This window comes from Nycticebus coucang, chromosome 9 (genome assembly GCF_027406575.1).
Source record: "Nycticebus coucang isolate mNycCou1 chromosome 9, mNycCou1.pri, whole genome shotgun sequence".
Classification (NCBI taxonomy): domain Eukaryota; kingdom Metazoa; phylum Chordata; class Mammalia; order Primates; family Lorisidae; genus Nycticebus; species Nycticebus coucang.
The window spans coordinates 132,612,190-132,632,819 of NC_069788.1; the positions used below are offsets into that span (position 1 = coordinate 132,612,190).

At 38.2% G+C, this 20,630-nt stretch overlaps 1 protein-coding gene across 2 annotated transcripts in view; it reads right to left on the reverse strand.

Annotated features, from left to right (window-relative positions):
* KCNH5 (potassium voltage-gated channel subfamily H member 5) overlaps positions 1–20,630 on the reverse strand; it is a 416,514-nt gene that overhangs the window by 51,039 nt on the left and 344,845 nt on the right. For both annotated transcript variants that reach the window (XM_053601259.1, XM_053601258.1), the window contains exon 10: positions 9,014–9,210. In XM_053601259.1, coding sequence (XP_053457234.1) covers positions 9,014–9,210 — 197 coding nt within the window. The remainder of the gene's footprint in view (positions 1–9,013; positions 9,211–20,630) is intronic.

Here is a 20,630-nt window from a genome sequence, read left to right on the forward strand (position 1 = left end):
GTGTTTTTCTAGATGAAAGTGATTATTCCAGTCAATGATGATGAAACTGTGGGGCACATAACCATTCATTCATTCAGTCAGTCACACCACAGGCACTGGGATGGTCACTGGCAATCTGAAGATTACAAACTATATCTAATTCACAAAAATAGAAACAGAAAACCAAAGCACCACAATTGGTGGAGCTTTGTGGAAACCATAGTATCTTCTAAGTGTGGACAAGGTTTTAGTGATATCTTTTCCATAGGATCAACATGGGTGTGCAGAATGAATGGGCCCTCATGTTTTGTTTAGCTGATGTACCACTGTGGGGAGGGAAGAGGAAAAAAACGAAAAGAAAGTGGGGAAGTCGGAACACCCATGCCTTTGCTGACGCCTGAAATATAGGCCGTCTGCAACACAAGTAAACCAAGCAGGTCCTTTAGGCCTGTTGGATATCCAATTCCAGCATGTTTTTCACCCCTAAAAGGTAATTGCTGCTGAGATGCTTCAATGTGCACAGAAAAAAAAAAATTATACACACACACACACATATATATATACTCTCATACACACACACATACATATCTCTGTGTGTGTATATATATGTATTCTATGCTGCTGGATTCACCATAATAAGCATGGTTTCTGGAAAGAAAAGCAGTTATGGAGCTCTGAGCCTGTGCTACCACCACAGTGAACCTAAACCACCACTTGTTACTACTGAACATTGAAACTCAGGATGGGTACTGTGCCTCTGCAACCGCTGCCAGCTGACTTCAGCTGACCTCTCCTCAAGGGCAGCGCCCTCTGTGGGAAAGGACACGGCTTTCAGAGGCGAAAGGGATTCTATACATACCTCTAGGTTCTGTTTATCCATTTTGTATTGATCACTTGAGGGGAATGGTTTTTCTAAGTTTAAATATCAATGTTTCTTAAATCGCTATAGGAATGCAAGAATGTTTTGCTAGTACTGATCATTATGTATTGTCCAGAGGTTATAGAAATTAATGCAGAATGCTGATGCTACTGAACATCCCCAGTAGGTGGACACATTTCAGCTGTAAGTTTGATTTTAACACACTTTTCAAAGTGATTCCTCCATATTTAATTGAGAAATGAAACATGGCTTTTATGGACTGAGTGTTTGTGTTTCCTACCTTCCCAAATTCATATGGGCAAGCCTTAACTTTCATTGTGGCTTGTTTTGGAAATGGGACTTCTAAAAAGCAATTAAGGTTACATGAGGTCATAATGACAGGGGCCCAGATGCAATAGCATTTGTGTCTTTTTTGTTTTGAGACAAAAGAGACAGAATCTCACTCTGTCACCCCGAGTAGAATCCAGTGATGTCATAGCTCCAAGCAACCTCAAACTTGGGCTTAAGCGTCCTCCTGCCTCAGCCTCCTCAGTAGCTGGCACTATTGTTTTTTTTCTATTTTTAGTAGAGATGAGGTCTCACTCTTGCTCAGGCTGGTCTTGAACTCCCACCTCGGCCTCCCAGAGTGCTGGGATTACAAGCAGGAGACGCCGTGCTGGTTTGCAGTTGTGTGTTTACAGGAAGAGACACTGGAGAACTGCTCACTCCCTGGACACACAAGGACTGTGAAAAGGCCAGGTGAGCACACAGTGTGTCTGCAACCAATGGAAAGAGACTTCGCCAGACATCAACCCCACTGGCACCTTGATTTCAGAATTCTAGTCTCCAGACTGTGAGAAAATAAACTTCTGTCGTTTAATCCACCCAGTCCATAATATTGTGTCACAGCAGTTCAAGCAGACTAACACGAGAATTAAATAAATATCAGGAAGGGATCTCACATCGGCCTGTGTGCTCAGTATAAAGGAGTCTTAACCAGGAACCAAGGATCCAGAGGAAGACGGGTCCCTGAACCAACGGAGGAAGACACCTTTCTGAGGCCACAACTAAAGGGCAGGTGTTGGTTTGGCATCATTTTTACCAATGTCCTGTAATTTCCACTTTATGACAATAGTAAAAGTACGAAAAATACTTTCTCTGAAGCCATTTTTCTTAGACATTTTGATTATACCAGTGACAAATTAAGCAGAGGCATGAAGTGAAAAGACTCAGTCATCCCTTGACCATGACCGCTCAACCTGGAACCCCAAGAGGGGTTTACACCCGAGAATAACATAGACATGAACATAGGAGCAAGCCCACTTCATTACATAATCTTAGCCTGTATTAACATGGTTTAATATCAGCTATTTTATTTTAGTTTTTACTTTTTTGCAGTTTTTGGCAGGAGCTGGGTTTGAACCCACCACCTCCAGTATATGGGGCCGGTGACCTACTCCTTGAGCCACAGGTGCTGCCCTCAGTTATTTATCTTTTTTCATTAGGGTTAGTTGTATAGTAATTAGTTCTCGGTCACAAAAAAAATACAACTCATTCTTCATACTGGCTAATTTTATGCCTGTTTTCTGCCACCCACAAAGTCTCAGAGTTTGGGCGGCGCCTGTGGCTCAAAGGAGTAGGGCGCCGGCCGCCCCTATATGCCAGAGGTGGCGGGTTCAAGCCCAGCCCCAGCCAAAAACTGCCAAAAAAAGTGTCAGAGTTTCCCAATTCTGTACGGAAACACTCATTTTTTTCTTTATTTCTTTTGTATCTGTGGGGTTTGTTTGTTCGTTTTTGTTTGTTTGCTTTTTTGAGACATTACCCTCATGCTATTACCCTGGATAGAGGCTGTGGCATCATCACAGCTCACAGCAAGCTGAAAACTCCTAGACTCAAGTGATCCTCTTGCCTCAGCCTCCTGAATATCTGAGACTATAGGCACCTGCCACAATGCCCTGCTAGTTTTTTTTTTTTTTTTCCTATTTTTACTAGAGACAGAGCCTCACTTTTACTCAGGCAAGTCTCTTGACTGCCTGAGCTCCTGTGATCCTCCCACCTTGGCCTCCCAGAGTGCTAGGATTACAGGTGCGTTCCCTGGGCTTTTTAGTCGTTGTTCTTTGTTTTAACCACCAATACTTTTGGTGCTCATGATTTTCACGTTTGGTGGTAAACTTGTCCATATTTTAAAATGTGAAAGTTTTAACATCTTCTCCAAAAAGACTTTAAAATGCAAAAGTGAGAAAGTAGTAGTTTTTGTTTAATATGAGAATTCTTTTCTTTCTATATCTTTATACGAAATGGTGCAGCAGCCAGCATAGCTCTTTTTTTTTTTTTTTTTTTTTTTTTTTTTGTAGAGACAGAGTTTCACTTTATGGCCCTTGGTAGAGTGCCATGGCATCATACAGCTCACAGCAACCTCCAACTCCTGGGCTTAAGTGATTCTGTTGCCTCAGCCTCCCGAGTAGCTGGGACTACAGGCACCCGCCACAACGCCTGGCTATTTTTTGGTTGCAGTTCAGCCAGGGCTGGGTTTGAACCCGCCACCCTCGATATATGGGGCCGGCGCCTTACCGACTGAGCCACAGGCACAAAAGCCTTGACATGATAGCAAAGAAGTTACCAGAAAAATGTAGTACCAGTAGCAAACCAATATTCTGCATATTCAGTGGCATTTCTTGAACAATACTGTCATGGAAGCCGTGTGCTTTCACTAAAATGAGATCCGTGTGCGCTGTTGCCCACACCAGCTTCATGCTCAGACACCACTTATAACTTGCCTGGTTTGGCTCCAGTGTTAGTTTTACCCTGAGTCATGGTGTGAAAAACATTGCAATCAATCCAATCCACGAATCAATCATCTAGCAAGAGTCTTTAATCTAAGTTACATGGTAGAAATATTGCCAGGATTTCAGAGGGCTTGGGTTTTAGTCTCAGCTCTGCCACTAAGTAAACTTGAGAAAATCACTTAATTTTATGGGTCTCAGTTTTTCTCATCTTTAAAGAAAATAAGATAAGTAATCTACAAGCAGGTGAAATCCTGACTCTAATGACATCATCACCTGCCGGAATCCTTCCCGCCTTCTCTGCTGGGACGGACTGAACCCATCTCCTTTATACTACGCGTCACCCTCTCCTGCTACATGATGCTCGTCTCCGGGCTGTGGCCTCCTGGAGAGCAGGCAGTGAGCCTTTTATGTCCTGAGCACTAGTGACAAGTAGGGCTTGATGCATGTATGCTGAGCCAGCCAATACTCTCTGCGCCACACTTCAACAAAGTGTTTTCAAAGTGTTTTTTTATATAGAAAACAGCAAATAAAATTCCTCAATCATCTTATTTAAATAGTTGAAGTGGAGGAATGAAGGAGCAGAGTCCACTGTACCCTTGTAGGTGAATCAGTCTCATTTGTGCTCCTTGAAGTTACAAGACCCCGAGAAGAGACATTTCCAGTACTTGGGCTAGGTGTGAGTTTTGGGGATATTCTCTCCCAGCTCACATAAGCGGCTTTGCTGAAAAATGCAGGCAGTCACGCCTTTAAGGAAAGAATATCCTGGAGGGCTCTCGCCACGTTGTAGCTGGAGACAGAGCATCTGCCTCGGGCAATGGACTGTTGCACTTAATCCCCTACCTCTATTTATACAAAAACTTTCAGTTAATCATATAGAGAAGTAGGCAAACAGAACAGACAACCCCACCCTTTGTGGTTCATCTCCATTGTTGTTTATCCCTGAACAAGATATTCTTGGTTTAGAAATTCTTTACTGGATTAACTTTGATAAGGCATCTTTACCTTTTGTCTTCCTTGTTCTTGGATTATTTCTATCTGATGATTTTGGGTACATAAGAATGTGAATAAGAATGGCCATTTGCTGCTATGCCTGAGTGAGCACCAGCCATCCCTTCATAAATCATTCATTTCATCATTCATTTCATCTGCAGTGTCTACCTCCGTGTCTCTGACTAGGCCAGTGGATAGCAACAGAGGAAAAATACGTTCTTACGATCTTGAAAGTGAAGGAAATATTCCCAAGTAATTCAAAATCTCAGCCATGCTTAATGCAGCTGTAAGTGCTGATACAGGGTGGCCATAAGGTTTGTGGGCAATTTAAAATGCCACACGAACTTTATGGCCACCCTGTATAACATCTATTTTAAGTTTCAGGGAAATGAAATTCTCTTGAAAGGCTCACAGACAAATATAGTGTACCACTGATTTTAGAATGGTTCATTCCCTTATAAAACAAAATGTCTGTAGGTTTCAGCATCTTGTGTGGAAAAAAGGATTACATTGAATAGCAATATATTTTCTTAAGTGTTCTAATCATGAAAGGATGCTGGATATTTCCAAAAGCATTTTCTGTACCAATTGAGAGAATCAGATGGTCTTAGTTTTTTATTTCATTTATGTGGTGAACCATATTTATGGATGTATGTTGAACCAATCTTGTAACCCTGGGATAAAAACAACTTGATCGTGGTGTATAACTTTTTTAATGTGTCACTGTATTCTGTTTGCTAGGATCTTATTGACTACTTTAGCATTGATATTCATTAAAAATATTGGTCTATAATTTTGTTCCATTATTGGGTCCTTTCCTGGTTTGGAGTTTAGGGCCCTGGCAATTGCAGCAACACCAAAAATAAATAACTGGGATTTGATTAAGCTAAAAAGCTTCTGCACAACTAAGGGTACCACAGACAGTCCTCAGAATGGGAGACTATTTTTGCATGTTATGATTCCAACAAAGGTCTAATAACCAGAATCTATACAGAACTCAAATTAATCAATAACAAAAGGGCAAAAAACCCATTTCTATGTGGGCAAGAGACTTGAACAGAAACTTCCCTGAAGATGACAGCCGAGTGGCCAATAAACACATGAAAAAAATGATCATCATCTTTAATCACTTTGTGATATCACCTAATTCCAATAAGATTAGCCCACATCACAAAGTCCCCAAACTGCAGGTGCTGGTGAGGATGTGGAGAGAAGGGAACACTTCTACACTGCTGGTGAGATTGCAAACTAATACAATCTTTATGGAAAGAAATACAGAGCATTCTCAAAGAACTAAACATAGACCTTCCATTTGATATCCAGAAGAACAAAAGTCATTTTACTACAAAGAAATCTGCACAGGAATGTTTACTGCATCTCAATTCCGAATTGCCAAGTCGTGGCAGCAGCCCAAACGCCCATCAACCCACGAATGGATTCACCAATGGTGGTATACGTATTATGGAATGCTATCCAGCCATTAAAAAGATGGAAACTTTTCTAACAAAGGCGTTCAAGACCAGTATGAGTAGGAATGAGACCCCATGTCTAGGAAAAATAGAAAAATTAGCCAGGCGTGGTGTGGTGGGCACCTGTAGTCCCAGCTACTCAGGAGACTGATGCAGGAAGATCGTTTGAACCTGTTTGAGGTTGTTGTAAGCCAGGCTGACATCACGGCACTGTAGCCTGGGCAACAGAGTGTCATTGAGTTTCAATAAATAAATAAATAAAATAGGAATAAAGTGTATGAGTGAATAAGAAACTCTACAAATTACTGAAAGCATGTCTGTGGAATACTCTTGCAGAAAAAAAAATGTCACCTACTTGGACAAACTAAAGCAATCTGCTATTGTCTAGAAAATACAGGTTTTAGAATCACGCAGGGGTGGGTTCCATCCAGGCCCCAGCTTATAAATTATTTGGCAACTCGCTGTCCCAATATCAGAACCTCAAACTCCTCACGGGTGAAAGATCACACTGCCTTGTTTGTGTATTATTAACATTTGGTAAGATTCTTATATGTAAAGTATGCTGAAGGGTCTGGCTAAGTGGAATAGGTGCTCAAGATGGTGGGAGATACTACTGATCCGTGCACAAGATGTTCTCACAGTTTCTCTTTTTCGTGAGGATACATTTTTCTCATGAAAATAAAGTGACAGGAACTGACATTGCACCCTGTTCCCATTGTCTGGCGAGTTCCTGAGACAATCCGTCAAGAGAGAAGGGCTGGGAAAAGCACTGATGCAAGTTATAACAGGGAGTGGGTTCTAAAGGGAAGAAGCCGTTGGATGTGACTCAGAAACACTAGCACCTGCGGAGACAGGCACATCCTTTCTGGGTCCTATTAAAAAACAAATAACATGTGTTTTCTGGCTCCTGCTTCTTTTCCTATCAGAGGTAGCCACGCTCGTGTGTGCGCTGAGCTCTGACAACCAATGGGAGGGATTTGTGTGTGGGTGTGTGTGAGTTTGTGTGTATAACACAGAAGAAGAGGTGACACAGCTCTGTGATGAGCTAATGTGGACGAATCAAAATATATTTTCTACTACTGATTTATCTTCATGGTCCCTCTTGAGACTTTGCATTGCTAGTCTATCAGTTGACTGACATTAATTCCTCTAAGCTCTGAGTTTCCTTACATGCTTTGTGTCGGGAACAATTGCCTATTTGATTTCACAGGAATATGGTAAACATCAAATAACATGCAGTGTAAACTTGTTTTGAAGACGATAACGATAAATAAGATGTCCCGAGGAATGTAAAGAGGATGGACAGGGGTGTGGGTGACCTTGCAGCATGCAAGAAGATTTTCAATCCAGCATATTTTAGATGAGAGAAGATTTAACAGGAATACACTCACCCCTCCGTGTATCTGGGGAATTAGGCCCAGAAGACCTGTGCATACTCAAATCTGCACAAACTTAAGTGCCACAGTCAGCCCTGTGGAACAGACCTACAGGAAAAGCCATCCCTCTGGCATACACGGGTTTCATATTCCATAAATACTGTATTTATGATGCACAGCTGGTTGGAAAAAAATTTGCATCTAAGTGGAACTGTGTTGCTCAAGAGTCAATTGTGATTAGAGGGCCAAATATCTAACAAGCTTCCTTGGAGTGGAGGAACTTGTCATTGCAGAAGGCAGAGCGTAGATTAAAAGTGACGTATTTCTGCTTAATACTGAAAGTGACTCTGAGCGCCCCATAAGTAAGCAAAAAACTTTCGTATTTAGCTCACAGTTGGCGTCTCTCTCTCAGGCATTCACGGCTGCCTTCAGTCTCAAGTCCTCACACGTCACATAATATTCGCACGTGTCTATGAGCTTCCCGAGCTCAGGGACTTTGTCCAGCCTTTGTCCTCTCTGCGGCTATCCTCGTTTTTATCTTACAGGTTGTAATTACTCAATAACTATTTGTTAACAAAAGTGGAAACTGAAAACAATGTTCAAATGTAGATCAAATATATGTGTCACCGGTGGTAGAAACACTCCTATCACTCCCATCCTTTCTTGGAATTACATCAATATAACCGTATTCATTGACATTTTGTTATAGTCTAAACGTTAATCCATCTCTTGACTTTTTCCCCCCGCCATGTTAACTACAGGGAAGGTTTTACTTAATGGGTCCATGGAAAGGAAGGATCACTATTTCAAATACTTCACTTTAGACAGGCAATCATTTTAGATAAAATTCCTTAAGCGCAGTTATCCAAACGTTTAGTTCGTTCTTGGCAATAAAAGCACCGTCGCCAAGGCCCAGTGACCTATAAATCAGAGCTGGGAGATTTCTTTATGCAAATTAAATTTGTGTCACACTCATCAATAAAAAAGAAAATGTCAATGAAGATTAAATGTGCAGCAGCAGTGCAAACTGAAGGATTCCTATACTTATTTGTAGGTTAAGTCAATGTGGCTAATTAATTTTTGAGATAGTGTTATTTGAAAGAATTAATGAAGAGTCAGCTGTGTGGATTGATTATGAAGTGTGAAGAAGGGTTTAACAAGAGTTGGTAATGCCACATAGGCAACCAGCTTGATTACCTTTGCCAGCTCAAAAAAAATATCCACATAATATCATAAAAGACACTGGAATTTATTTTATAGCAGTATTATAAACTCCAAGAACTAACTATCTCAGAGTACAGTTTATAGTTTGTTTGTTTTTCAAGTCTGTTTTTCATTTTGGATCTTCAGTGATAACGATTCAAAGCTTTCCTCCTATAATCAGGATTCTTTTTCCTTAAGAAGTAAACGAAACATAAATAAAGAGAAAGAAAACAATGTCACTTTACACTGATGGGAATTGACGGCTGCAGAATGGAATAACTTCCACACTGGAGGAGCTAATGGAGCATTGACTCTCCAGATACTAAGAGAAAGTGGGTCCAGACAACATACCCGTTTCCTCAGATTGCAGGTAAGAGTGAGATTCCTTGAGAATGAGTTTGCAAACGCTGTATAGAAGTCCAGGACCTTGAGCAAGGCTTCCCGCTTGATGATGTGCAAGTCACAGTAGGTCAGAGCCCGCACGTTGGCACAGGCGTGAGCCAGGGTGGTTTCCTTCCAGAAGATGTCTCCAAACACATCACCCTTCCCTGGAAAACAGAGTACGGTACACGTTCAAGGACCTGTAACCGTTCTTATTTTAATCATTGTTGTTACTCAGTTTCGCACATTCATTAACCACACAGCATCATTTAGAGGTGAGAGTATAACCCTACCTATATAAACATATCAGTGTAGGATTCTTTCATATACGATAAAAAGGAACACCATGCTGAATTCAATTATTGAAAATCGGGAGTGGCATGAATGAAATGGGCTCCAAGAGAAGAGCCAAAAACCTGATTTTAATAAATAATGTCACTGTCATCGTCCACTTCAACCTTTCCTATTCTTACCAGAAGGAGGAACGGTGACTTCTGAGTTTCATCTTTTCCTCTGGTCCTTCTGGAGACAATGACAATAAAATGTAATATACAAGGATCTGCTGTACAGGCTTGATAAATCTCAGGCTGATTCAACACACAGTAAGCATATTTTTTCAGTAACTAAGTATTGTGCTCCAAGCAGACTAAAACTTGCCAGGACTTAGTTCCCCAAGAATACCCTTCTCTCTCTATAGACCACCTTTTCTCAGGGGCCAGCCCACGAGGTCCCCCATCCACAATTCCAAAGCTTATGGAGCTGAGTTGGGTAAAACACAGGGCCCAGATTTGTTATGCCATACTCAAAGGTAGATGTCTTTTTAAAATTCTGGAAATCACGTGAGAGTCACCCATTTCCTGCAGAGCACCATCCACTGGTAACCTGAACTCAACCATCTACCATTAAGAGTATTTAATTCCCCAAATAAAGGCAATGAGGAAAAAAATCAAAGGTTTAAGGTCGGGAAAGGCTTTTTGGCTAAGGCAGTTCCATCGGAGACCCTCGTTTCTGAAGTACAGTCAACTGCATTCCTTATTGACTTCTGTAGAATTGCGAGTGAATAAAAGACAGAGGGAACATTCCAGGCGGGAAAAATCTTCCGAGACTTTTAAGAAGTCTAGGAAGATTTCATACGCTCTCAAGGATATGTTCTTTCTGCACTCAGAGCACAGGGATAAACAAATATCTGCTCTCAACATGCAGCTTAAAATCAGAACTAAGAGGAAAAAGAGAAGACAGATGCCGTAGGGATAACCTCTCAGGCCAGTCATACCAGAAGAAAGAAAGTTCATGAAAAGAAAAGAAATTCATGAATTTCATGAGGAGGTGGTAAAAACCACCACGTAAATAGTCATAATGGATATTTAGTTAATCTTAAGTGATTTATTTTTTTTTCGGATGCTCCAAAAATACCTTTTACTCAGTGACACGATGGACTCAATGAACTGTCTAATAGCCATATACTTGTACAAGGAAGCAAGATTAGGGACATTGTACCCAAATAAAGTCTCAAGGGTTATACAGCATCTCACTGACCGGAGGAAGACTTACCCTGTTTCCCCGAAAATAAGACCTACTCACAGGAAAGATAAGACGTCCCCTGAAAATAAGACCTAGCGCCATCTTTGGGAGCACACCTTAATATAAGACACTGTCTTATTTTCAGGGAAACAGGGTAGCTGTAGAAATTTTAAAAATAAACCCTACATCCTCTTATACATATGAATTTCATCAATCTTCTTTGAAATAGTAATCCCTAAGGTATTTATTCTAATTGCATAAGAAGTGCCAAATTTACTTATAAAAATGCTCACTGTATCAAATCACACACACAGTACCATTTCATTTTATGAATTCTATCCCCACGTACTCAAACACAAGTACGTACCCACAAAATATAGGAGTCAACCCACCAAAATGATAGGTTATCACTGCATCACAGGACAATGGACAGGTTTTATTTTCTCTAAAATTTTATGCATATCGCTTTGTTAACAGAAGAGATTAACAACTGTTATATTACTGGTGCTATAAAAATAACAAGTTTGAAAGGGCTGCTTTGATCTACTTCTTATTTCCTTTCTTCTGTCGTTATTGTTAAGTCTTTCTACACTGGTTTTTTCTTGAAGAGATGAAGAAAAGATTACATTTCTCACTGATTCATTTCTGCAACCCTCTGTCAAATTACCGATGATAGTGCAATCTCTGACCCATTTACGAGTGCTCACTACCATTCAACCATTCAATTTCCATAAGTGACATACTTTAATAATACTGACTTGGCCTTAGAAGTTAGAATCAATCAAAAGATTATAACACATGTAATATTCACTGTGAGTGTTAATCATAACCCTAGAATGGAAAAGAAAGCTATGTCCAACAACTATGGAAACTGTAAAAACAGGCACAGTGTCAAACCATACAGAATTAAAACAAGTATTAAAATGACATAAAAAATGCTTACTGTTTACCTTACAATGTTAAAGGAAAAAATAAAGATGCAAAGAGTAATATAATCATGGTTACAGCTATAACAAAATATATAAAAATGAAACTGAAGTTCTAAGACTGTAAGAATTATTAATTAAGAAATCTTTGTATGAAAGTCTCTTGATGCAAACAAAGTATATCACATTTTATAATTATATGTTATTATAGTATATAATGTTATGATTCATGGATGGGAAGAATCAACATTGTTAAAATATCTATATTTCCCAAAGCAATCTACCTATTCAATGCCATTCCTATCAAAATACCAACATCGTACTTTCAAGATTTGGAAAAAATGATTCTGCGTTTTGTATGGAACCGGAAAAAACCCTGTATAGCTAAGGCAGTTCTCTGTAACAAAAAGAAAGCTGGGGGCATCAGCATACCAGATTTTAGGCTGTACTACAAAGCCATAGTGCTCAAGACAGCATGGTACTGGCACAAAAATAGAGACATAGACACTTGGAATCAAACTGAAAACCAAGAAATGAAACTAACATCTTACAACCACCTAATCTTTGATAAACCAAACAAGAACATACCTTGGGGGAAAGACTCCCTATTCAATAAATGGTGTTGGGAGAACTGGATGTCTACATGTAAAAGACTGAAACTGGACCCACACCTTTCCCCACTCACAAAAATTGATTCAAGATGGATAAAGGACTTAAATTTAAGGCATGAAACAATAAAAATCCTCAAAGAAAGCATAGGAAAAACACTGGAAGATATTGGCCTGGGGAAAGACTTCATGAAGAAGACTGCCATGGCAATTGCAACAACAAAAATAAACAAATGGGACTTCATTAAACTGAAAAGCTTCTGTACAGCTAAGGACACAATAACCAAAGCAAAGAGACAACCTACACAATGGGAAAGGATTTTGCATATTTTCAATCAGACAAAAGCTTGATAACTAGGATCTATAGAGAACTCAAATTAATCCACATGAAAAAAGCCAACAATCCCATATATCAATGGGCAAGAGACATGAATAGAACTTTCTCTAAAGATGACAGACGAATGGCTAACAAACATATGAAAAAATGTTCATCATCTCTATATATTAGAGAAATGCAAATCAAAACAACCCTGAGATATCATCTAACCCCAGTGAGAATGGCCCACATCACAAAATCTCAAAACTGCAGATGCTGGCGTGGATGTGGAGAGAAGGGAACACTTTTACACTGCTGGTGGGACTGCAAACTAGTACAACCTTTCTGGAAGGAAGTATGGAGAAACCTCAAAGCACTCAAGCTAGACCTCCCATTTGATCCTGCAATCCCATTACTGGGCATCTACCCAGAAGGAAAGAAATCCTTTTATCATAAGGACACTTGTACTAGACTGTTAATTGCAGCTCAATTTACAATCGCCAAAATGTGGAAACAGCCTAAATGCCCACCAACCCAGGAATGGATTAACAAGCTGTGGTATATGTACACCATGGAATACTATTCAGCCATTAAAAAAAATGGAGACTTTACATCCTTCGTATTAACCTGGATGGAAGTGGAAGACATTATTCTTAGTAAAGCATCACAAGAATGGAGAAGGATGAATCCTATGTACTCAATTTTGATATGAGGACAATTAATGACAATTAAGGTTATGGGGGGGAAAGCAGAAAGAGGGACGGAGGGAGGGGGGTGGGGCCTTCGTGTGTGTCACACTTTATGGGGGCAAGACATGATTGCAAGAGGGACTTTACCTAACAATTGCAATCAGTGTAACCTGGCTTATTGTACCCTCAATGAATCGCCAACAACAACAACAACAAAAAAATTAATTTGTCAGTTGATAAAAATTCAGCCAAAAGGCAAAAGGAATATAAGACTAAAAGAAAATACATTGGATAATAACAGCAACCTGCTTCAAGTGGTGTGTTTATGAGGTTTTTTTCTTCCTTCTACTCTGCTTTTTAAATTTTTCTTTAGGTAATCTCCATAACCATTATTTTAAAAAAATTACAAAATATTATCATAAATTTCTTTCCTTACATTTTTTAATAAAACTAATTTAACAAAACATATACATAGATTTTTAGAACAGTAAATAAATATTCTTTGATTGTTAAATACATTCAGTAGATAAAATATACTTAATATATGAATGTAGTCACTTACCAACATAAGGCATTTTTAATTGCCTTAATTGATATTCAAGTATCTTTTATATCATTTTTTTAACTTAACTGAAGAAATTAAAATTCTTAACCAATTGCTAACAAGTTTTAAAATTTAAATTTACCTATGCTTGTAGTATCATGGGGAAATACAAAGGCTATAATATGGAAAGATTGCAACAAATTAGAATATAAAATCAAGGTAAATTCTTTGCCCTGCTCCTCCTCCAAAGCAGTTCAGGGAAGCATAATTAACAAACATGATTAATCTGCTCCCAGCGTCAGAATTCACTTTCTATAACCAGCAATATTGATAGCTTCACCACATAGAACTTCCGTTAGGACACACAATATATAAGTTAGATATTAATGTAATTTATTTCAAAATGTGTTTGTTTGATCTGCTTTGTATATCACCTAATGGATATTTGATTTACAACAAAATTTATGGCACTTTTGGGAAGAAGGTTATCTTGTCAACGAATTAATTTACCCTCCATAGCAAAGCTGGCTAATTCCTTCCTTAAGCATAGTATACATATTTAGACTAGGTTATCTACAGAAATCATAGGCTGCGGATATTTGGGATTATGCAGAGCATCTCCAATAGAGAGGCACCCTTTTCTTCACTGCAAAGATTTTTCACCCTTTCAGGCTCGGCTGGGTACTCCTGTTCATCTTTGTGACTATAGAACATTTGATGCTGGTTTTTAGGTCAGCTCCTGCCGGGTGAAAGTAGTTTCAGCTATAAACATTTTTAGATCTTGAGAAAACTCACCTCCCCCCAAAGTCCTAAAATTAGTAGAAAAGTTCACACTAAACATGAAAGTTGTTGTTTGGTCTATTTCTATATTCTCAGTTCTTTGCATCAAGTCTTAGGAAGCCTTTCACTGCCAAACCACAGGAAACTGAATTGTAAAATAGAAGTTAATGTTAAAAATCCACATAGCAGAAAACTGGAAAATTTAAAGACAGAGACAGAGTTACAACATAATTAAAGGAGTAATACAGACCACGTCTGGGGATTCTGGTCCCGCCAGGGGCTGGTTTTACAGCTAGAGTTTTGTATAAATATCAGATACATTATTTGCTGAGTTCATGACATGGATAAAATAAATGTATAAAAATTATCACTCTTCTTCCCCAGTAAGAACATCTAACTCGGATAGTTAGACTTTGAGGACTTTAAGACCTCAGTGAAGGAAGTAACTGCAGATATAGCAGAAATAGGAAAAGAATGAGAATCAGAAGGGAGGCCGGAAGTCAAAACTGAGGTGCTGATGCGTCAGGATAAAACTACTGAGTCTTTGCTCCTATGGAGAACAGAAAGTGGTTTCTTGAGATGGAATCTACTCTTGTGAAGATGCTGTGAACATTTTTAAAATGACAGCAGAAGACTGAGAATATTCCATAAACTTAGTTGATCAAGCATTGACAGGGTTTGACGGTATTAATCCACTTTTAAAAGAAGTTCTACTCTAGTTAGAATATGATCAAACAGCAGTCGTGGTGCAGAGAATGCTTTCATGAAAGGAAGACTCGATCGACGTGGCAAACTTCATGGTTGTTACGCAGGAAATTGCCACAGCCACCCCAATCTTCAACCACCACTCTGACCAGTCAGCAGCCAGCAATACCAAGGCCAAGACCCTCCACCAGCAAAAAAGATTACAACTGACTCAGATGATCATTAGCATTTTTAGGAATAAAGTATTTTCCAACTATGACATATGCCTTGTTTTTCTAGACATAATCTGTTACATACTTAATGACTACATTATACAGTAAATATGTCTTTTATATGCACTAGGAAATTTACCCTTTCTCCACATCCTCATCAACATTTGTTATATCTTAGCTTTTTATTTTTTTCTTTTGCAGTTTTTGGCCGGGGCTGGGTTTGAACCCATCACCTCCGGCATATGGGGCTGGCGCCCTTCTCCTTTGAGCCACAGGTGCTGCCCTATCTTAGCTTTTTGATAATAGCCATCCAGAAGGGTTATGAGGTGGCATCTCATATGGGTTTTAATTCACATTTCCCTAATGGTTACTGATATTGAGTAACTTTTCATATACCTTTTGGTTATTTTTATGTTTTCTCTGGAGAAATATCCATTCAGGTCCTTGCCCACTTTTTAATAGGGTCATTTATTTTCTGCTATTGAGTTGTTTTCTTTTGTAAATTTTGGATACTAACCCTGTATCAAATATGTGGTTTGCAAATATAATCCCCAGTCTGTAGGATACCTTTTCATTTTGTTGATTATTTGTTGTACATAAATGTTTTAGTATGATGCAATTCTATTTATTTTTGCTTTTGTAGCCTGAGCTTTTGGTGTAATATCCAAAAGACCATTGCCAAGGTCAAGGTCAAGAAGATTTTCAGCTCTGTTCTTTTCTAGGTGTTTTGTGAGTTTCACATCTTACATTTAGGTGTTTTGTTCATTTCAGCTAATTTTCGTGTGGGTGTACAATAGTGTTTGTATTTTATTCTTTTTTTTTTGTAGAGAGAGTCTCACTATACCACCTTTGGTAGAGTGCCATGATGTCACAGGACTCACAGCAACCTCTAACTCTTGGGCTTACGCGATTCTCTTGCCTCAGCCTCCCGAGCAGCTGGGACTACAGGCGCCCGCCCCCATGCCCGGCTATTTTTTTGTTGCAGTTCAGCCGGGGCTGGGTTTGAACCCGCCACCCTTGGTATATGAGGCCGGCGCCTACTCACTGAGCCACAGGCACCACCCGTATTTTATTCTTTTGCATTTGGAAAACAGATTTCCCTGCCCCATGCTCTGAAGAAACTATGCCTTACCATTACGGATTTTTGGCACCACGGACAAAAATTAGTTGACCGTGTAGGTTTGAATTTATTTCTGCACTCTCTCTTCAGTTCCACTGGTCTGTGTGTCTGTTTTCTTGCCAGAATTACACAGCTGTAATTACTAAAACTTTGTAATATACTTTTTAAACAGAAAGTGTGATGCCTCCAATTTTGTTCTGTTCCTCTGTGCTGCTTTAGCTGTTTGGAGATTATTGCAGTTCCATATGGATTTCAGGCTTGACTTCTTTATTTTCAATAGGAACTTCTTAGAACCAGTATGTTGCTTTGGATTACATAGACTTTTTTTTTTTTTGCGGTTTTTGGCTGGGGCTGGGTTTGAACCCACCACCTCTGGCATATGGGGCCAGTGCCCTACTCCTTGAGCCATAGGCGCCACCCAGATTATAGAGACATTTTAATAATATGTCTATTAACTTAGAATACCTTCCCATTTATTTGTGGCTTCCAATCTATTAACTCAGAATACCTTCCCAATCTAACTTCCAATTTATTAACTCAGAATACCTACCCATTTATTTGTGGCTTCCTTAATTTCTTTCAGCAATGTTTTTTATAATAGTAATAGTTTTGTGAATAGATTTTTCACTTTTGTGTTTAAATTTATTCCTAAGTTTTTTTTTTTCCCAGCTATCATAAATGAATTTTTTTGATTTTGTTTTTCAGCTAGGTTGTTACTTGCGTACAGATTTTTGTATATTGATTTTGGAATCTTCAACTTTACTGAAATCATTCATTAGTTCTAGTAAGTTTTTTGGTGAAATCTTTGGGGTTTTCTATATGCAGGACCATTTTATCTGACAATAGAGATGATTTTAGTTTTTCCTTTTTGATTTTCTTTCCTTTTATTATTTTTTTGTCTGATTGCCCTTGGTAGTACTTGCAGGACAGTGGTGAACAGAAGGGGTGAGAACAGGCATTCTGGCCTTGTACATATACTGAAGATATTAGCAAAAAAGCTTTCTATGTTCCCCACTGATTATGATATTATCATCACGAGGTCACCTTATAGGAAATGTTTAATGGTGCTCTACCAGCAGAAATAAAAGGACAATATTTACTATCATGAAAACATATGAACACTCTAAATCTCTAGTTTAAAGGTTAAAAGTCAAAATGGTAAAAAATAACTATAGCCCCAATAAGTTGATAAAAAATACATACTATAAAAGGATGTAAATTGTGACAGTAAAAATATAAATTGTTGGGGAGGAGGCTAAAAGGTGAGAATATTTGTGTGTCATTGAAATTAAGTTGTTATCAGTTTAAGACAGTCTAAAATAACTCTTAAGATAGTTTACATAAGCCTTATGGTAACCAGAAAGCCAAATGATATAGCAGACATACAAATCAGAAAAAGAAAGAAATCAAAGCTTAGCACAACATAAAATTACCAAGTCACAAGAGAGGAATAAAGGAAAAAAGACTCTACAAAACAACTGGGAAACAATAGTAAAATGGCAGGAGTAAGCCCTTATGTACCAATAATAGCCTCAAATATGAATGGATTAAGTACTCCAATCAAAAGACATAGATAAAATAAAGATCGTTGGATATTCTGTGTCTTCTGACTATAAGAGACCCATTTTAGCACTAAGAACACACATAGGTTGAAAGTGAAGAACAGAAGAAGATATTCCATGTGAATAGTAACCAAAAGGCAGCGGGAGAGGCTAGATTTATTTCAGAAAAAAATAGTCTTCAAGTCAAAAACTGTACAAAAGACAAATAAAGGGATCAAGTCATCCAGAGAGCACAGCGATTACAAATATATGTACCCAACATCAGAGTACCTAAATATGTAAATATTAATGGACCAAAGGAAGAAATAAATAGTAATACAGTCATAGTAGGGAACTTAAATATTCCACGTTCAACAATAGAGCTATCAAGCAGACGGAAAATTAATAAATCCTGGACTTGCACAGTATTCACTTTAATTTATTAGTCAGATCTTCATTTTAACTGATCATTGCTGTTGGCTCAGGAATGTCATTATGAATAGATATGCAAAAAATATTCATTTATAAATGAATGAGACTATAAGTTTTCAAATTATGTGATTTTAAATGAACTTAGACCATTTAAAAACTGCAAGGGTCATAAAGTAGTACTTTAAAGGGGAAGGACAAGAAAGGTCAAAAGGTATTAAAATAAAAAAAATTATGTAAGTGTATTAAAATAGAATCTTATAGAACATTTAAAAAAATGCCTGCTGTCCTCACAGATTGATGTCCAAATTCTTGCTGTTAAAAAGACTCAATACTATTCACAATTGCTACAAAGAAAATAAAATACCTAGAAATATACATAACCAAGGAGGAGAAAGATCTCTACAGAGAGAACTACAAAACAATGAGGAAAAAAATCAGAGATGGTACCAACAAAGAGAAAAACGTATCATGGTCAAAAATCAGTGGAATCAATGTTGTCAAAATGTCCATACCATCCAAAGGGATTTGTAGATTCAATGTAATCCCCATCAAAATACCAATGGCATATTTCACAGATCTAGAAACATAATTGTGCACTTCATTTAGAACCAGAAAGGAGACCAAATAGCCAAAGCAATTTTAAGAAAAGGTACAAAAGGGCATGCCTCACATTACCAGACTTTACACTATACTACTAGACTATAGTAAGTTAATCAGCATAGTATTGGCGCAAACAGAGACACAGACCAGAGAACAGAACAGAAAACCCAGAATAAAACCATCCACTTATAGTCATCTGATCACTGACTAAGCAGACAACAATAGATGCTGGGGAAAAGACGCCCTATTCAATAAACGGTGCTGGGTAGTAAACTGCATAGCCACAGGACCAAGAACGAAACAAGATCCACATCTCTCACCCATTACAAAAATTTAACTCAAGATGTATAAAGGACTTAAATGTAAGGCACCATAAGAATTCTAGAAAAAAAATGTGGCAAAAACTCTTCTAGATATCTGCCTAGGCAAAGAATTTATAAAGAAGACCCCAAAGGCAATCAAGGCAACAATGAAAATAAGCAAATGGAACTTGATTAAATTAAAAAGCTTCTGCACAGCCAAGAAAATAATTTTAGAGCAAATGGACAACCTACAGAATGGCAGAAAATATCCCCAAGCTATAAATATGATAAAGAACTAATACCCAGAAATCTACAAGGACCTCAAGCAAATCATCAAGAAAAAACAACCCCTTAAAAAGCGAGCAAAAGGCATGAATGGAAGCTTTCCAAAGGAAGACAGACACATGGCCACTTAACATACGAAAAAATGCTCAACCTAACTAACCAGGGAAATGCACATTAAACCTATACTGAGTCAGAATGACCTTTACATAAAAGTTCAAAAACAACAGATGTTTGTGTGGATGAAAAGAGAATGGAACATTTATAAACTATTGGTGGGACTGCAAATTAGTACAACCTCTATGGAAAACAGTATAGAGATTCCTCAAAGAATTAAGGAACAACTTACCAGTTGATCCAGCAATCCCACCACCAGGCATTTAACCAAAGGGAAATAGGTCATTCTATCAAAAAGAGACCTGCGCTCAAATGTTTATTGCAGCACAATTCACAACTGCTGAGATGTGGAATCAACCCAAATGCCCATCAATTCATGAGTAAATTAACAAAATATGATAGACACACACACACACACACACACATATATAGTACTCTATGGTATATATATGGCTGAGTAGTTCTCTCTCTCTCTCTCTCTATATATATATATTTTTTTTTTTTTTCCATACAGTACTCCTCAGCCATGAAGACGTATGACCTAATGCCTTTTGTGACAATTTGGGTAGAACTAGAAACCACCGTCCTAAATGAAGTATCTAAAAAAATGGAAACAAAAACACCACACATCCTCACTACTAAATTGAAACTAGGTGATATACACACTTAGGCACAGAAGGTAATAAAACTTAACAGAAGTCACTAAGAGGGAAGGGGGTTAGAGGGGATGGTTGAAAACCTACCTAATGAGTACAATGGACGTTATCTGTATGACAGGCACAGTCACAACCACAACTCAAGTATTGCAAAAGTGATCCACATAACCAAAAATATTTATACCTTATAAAACTTTGAAATAAAAAAAGGGAAAAAAAACTATGATTACAAACTT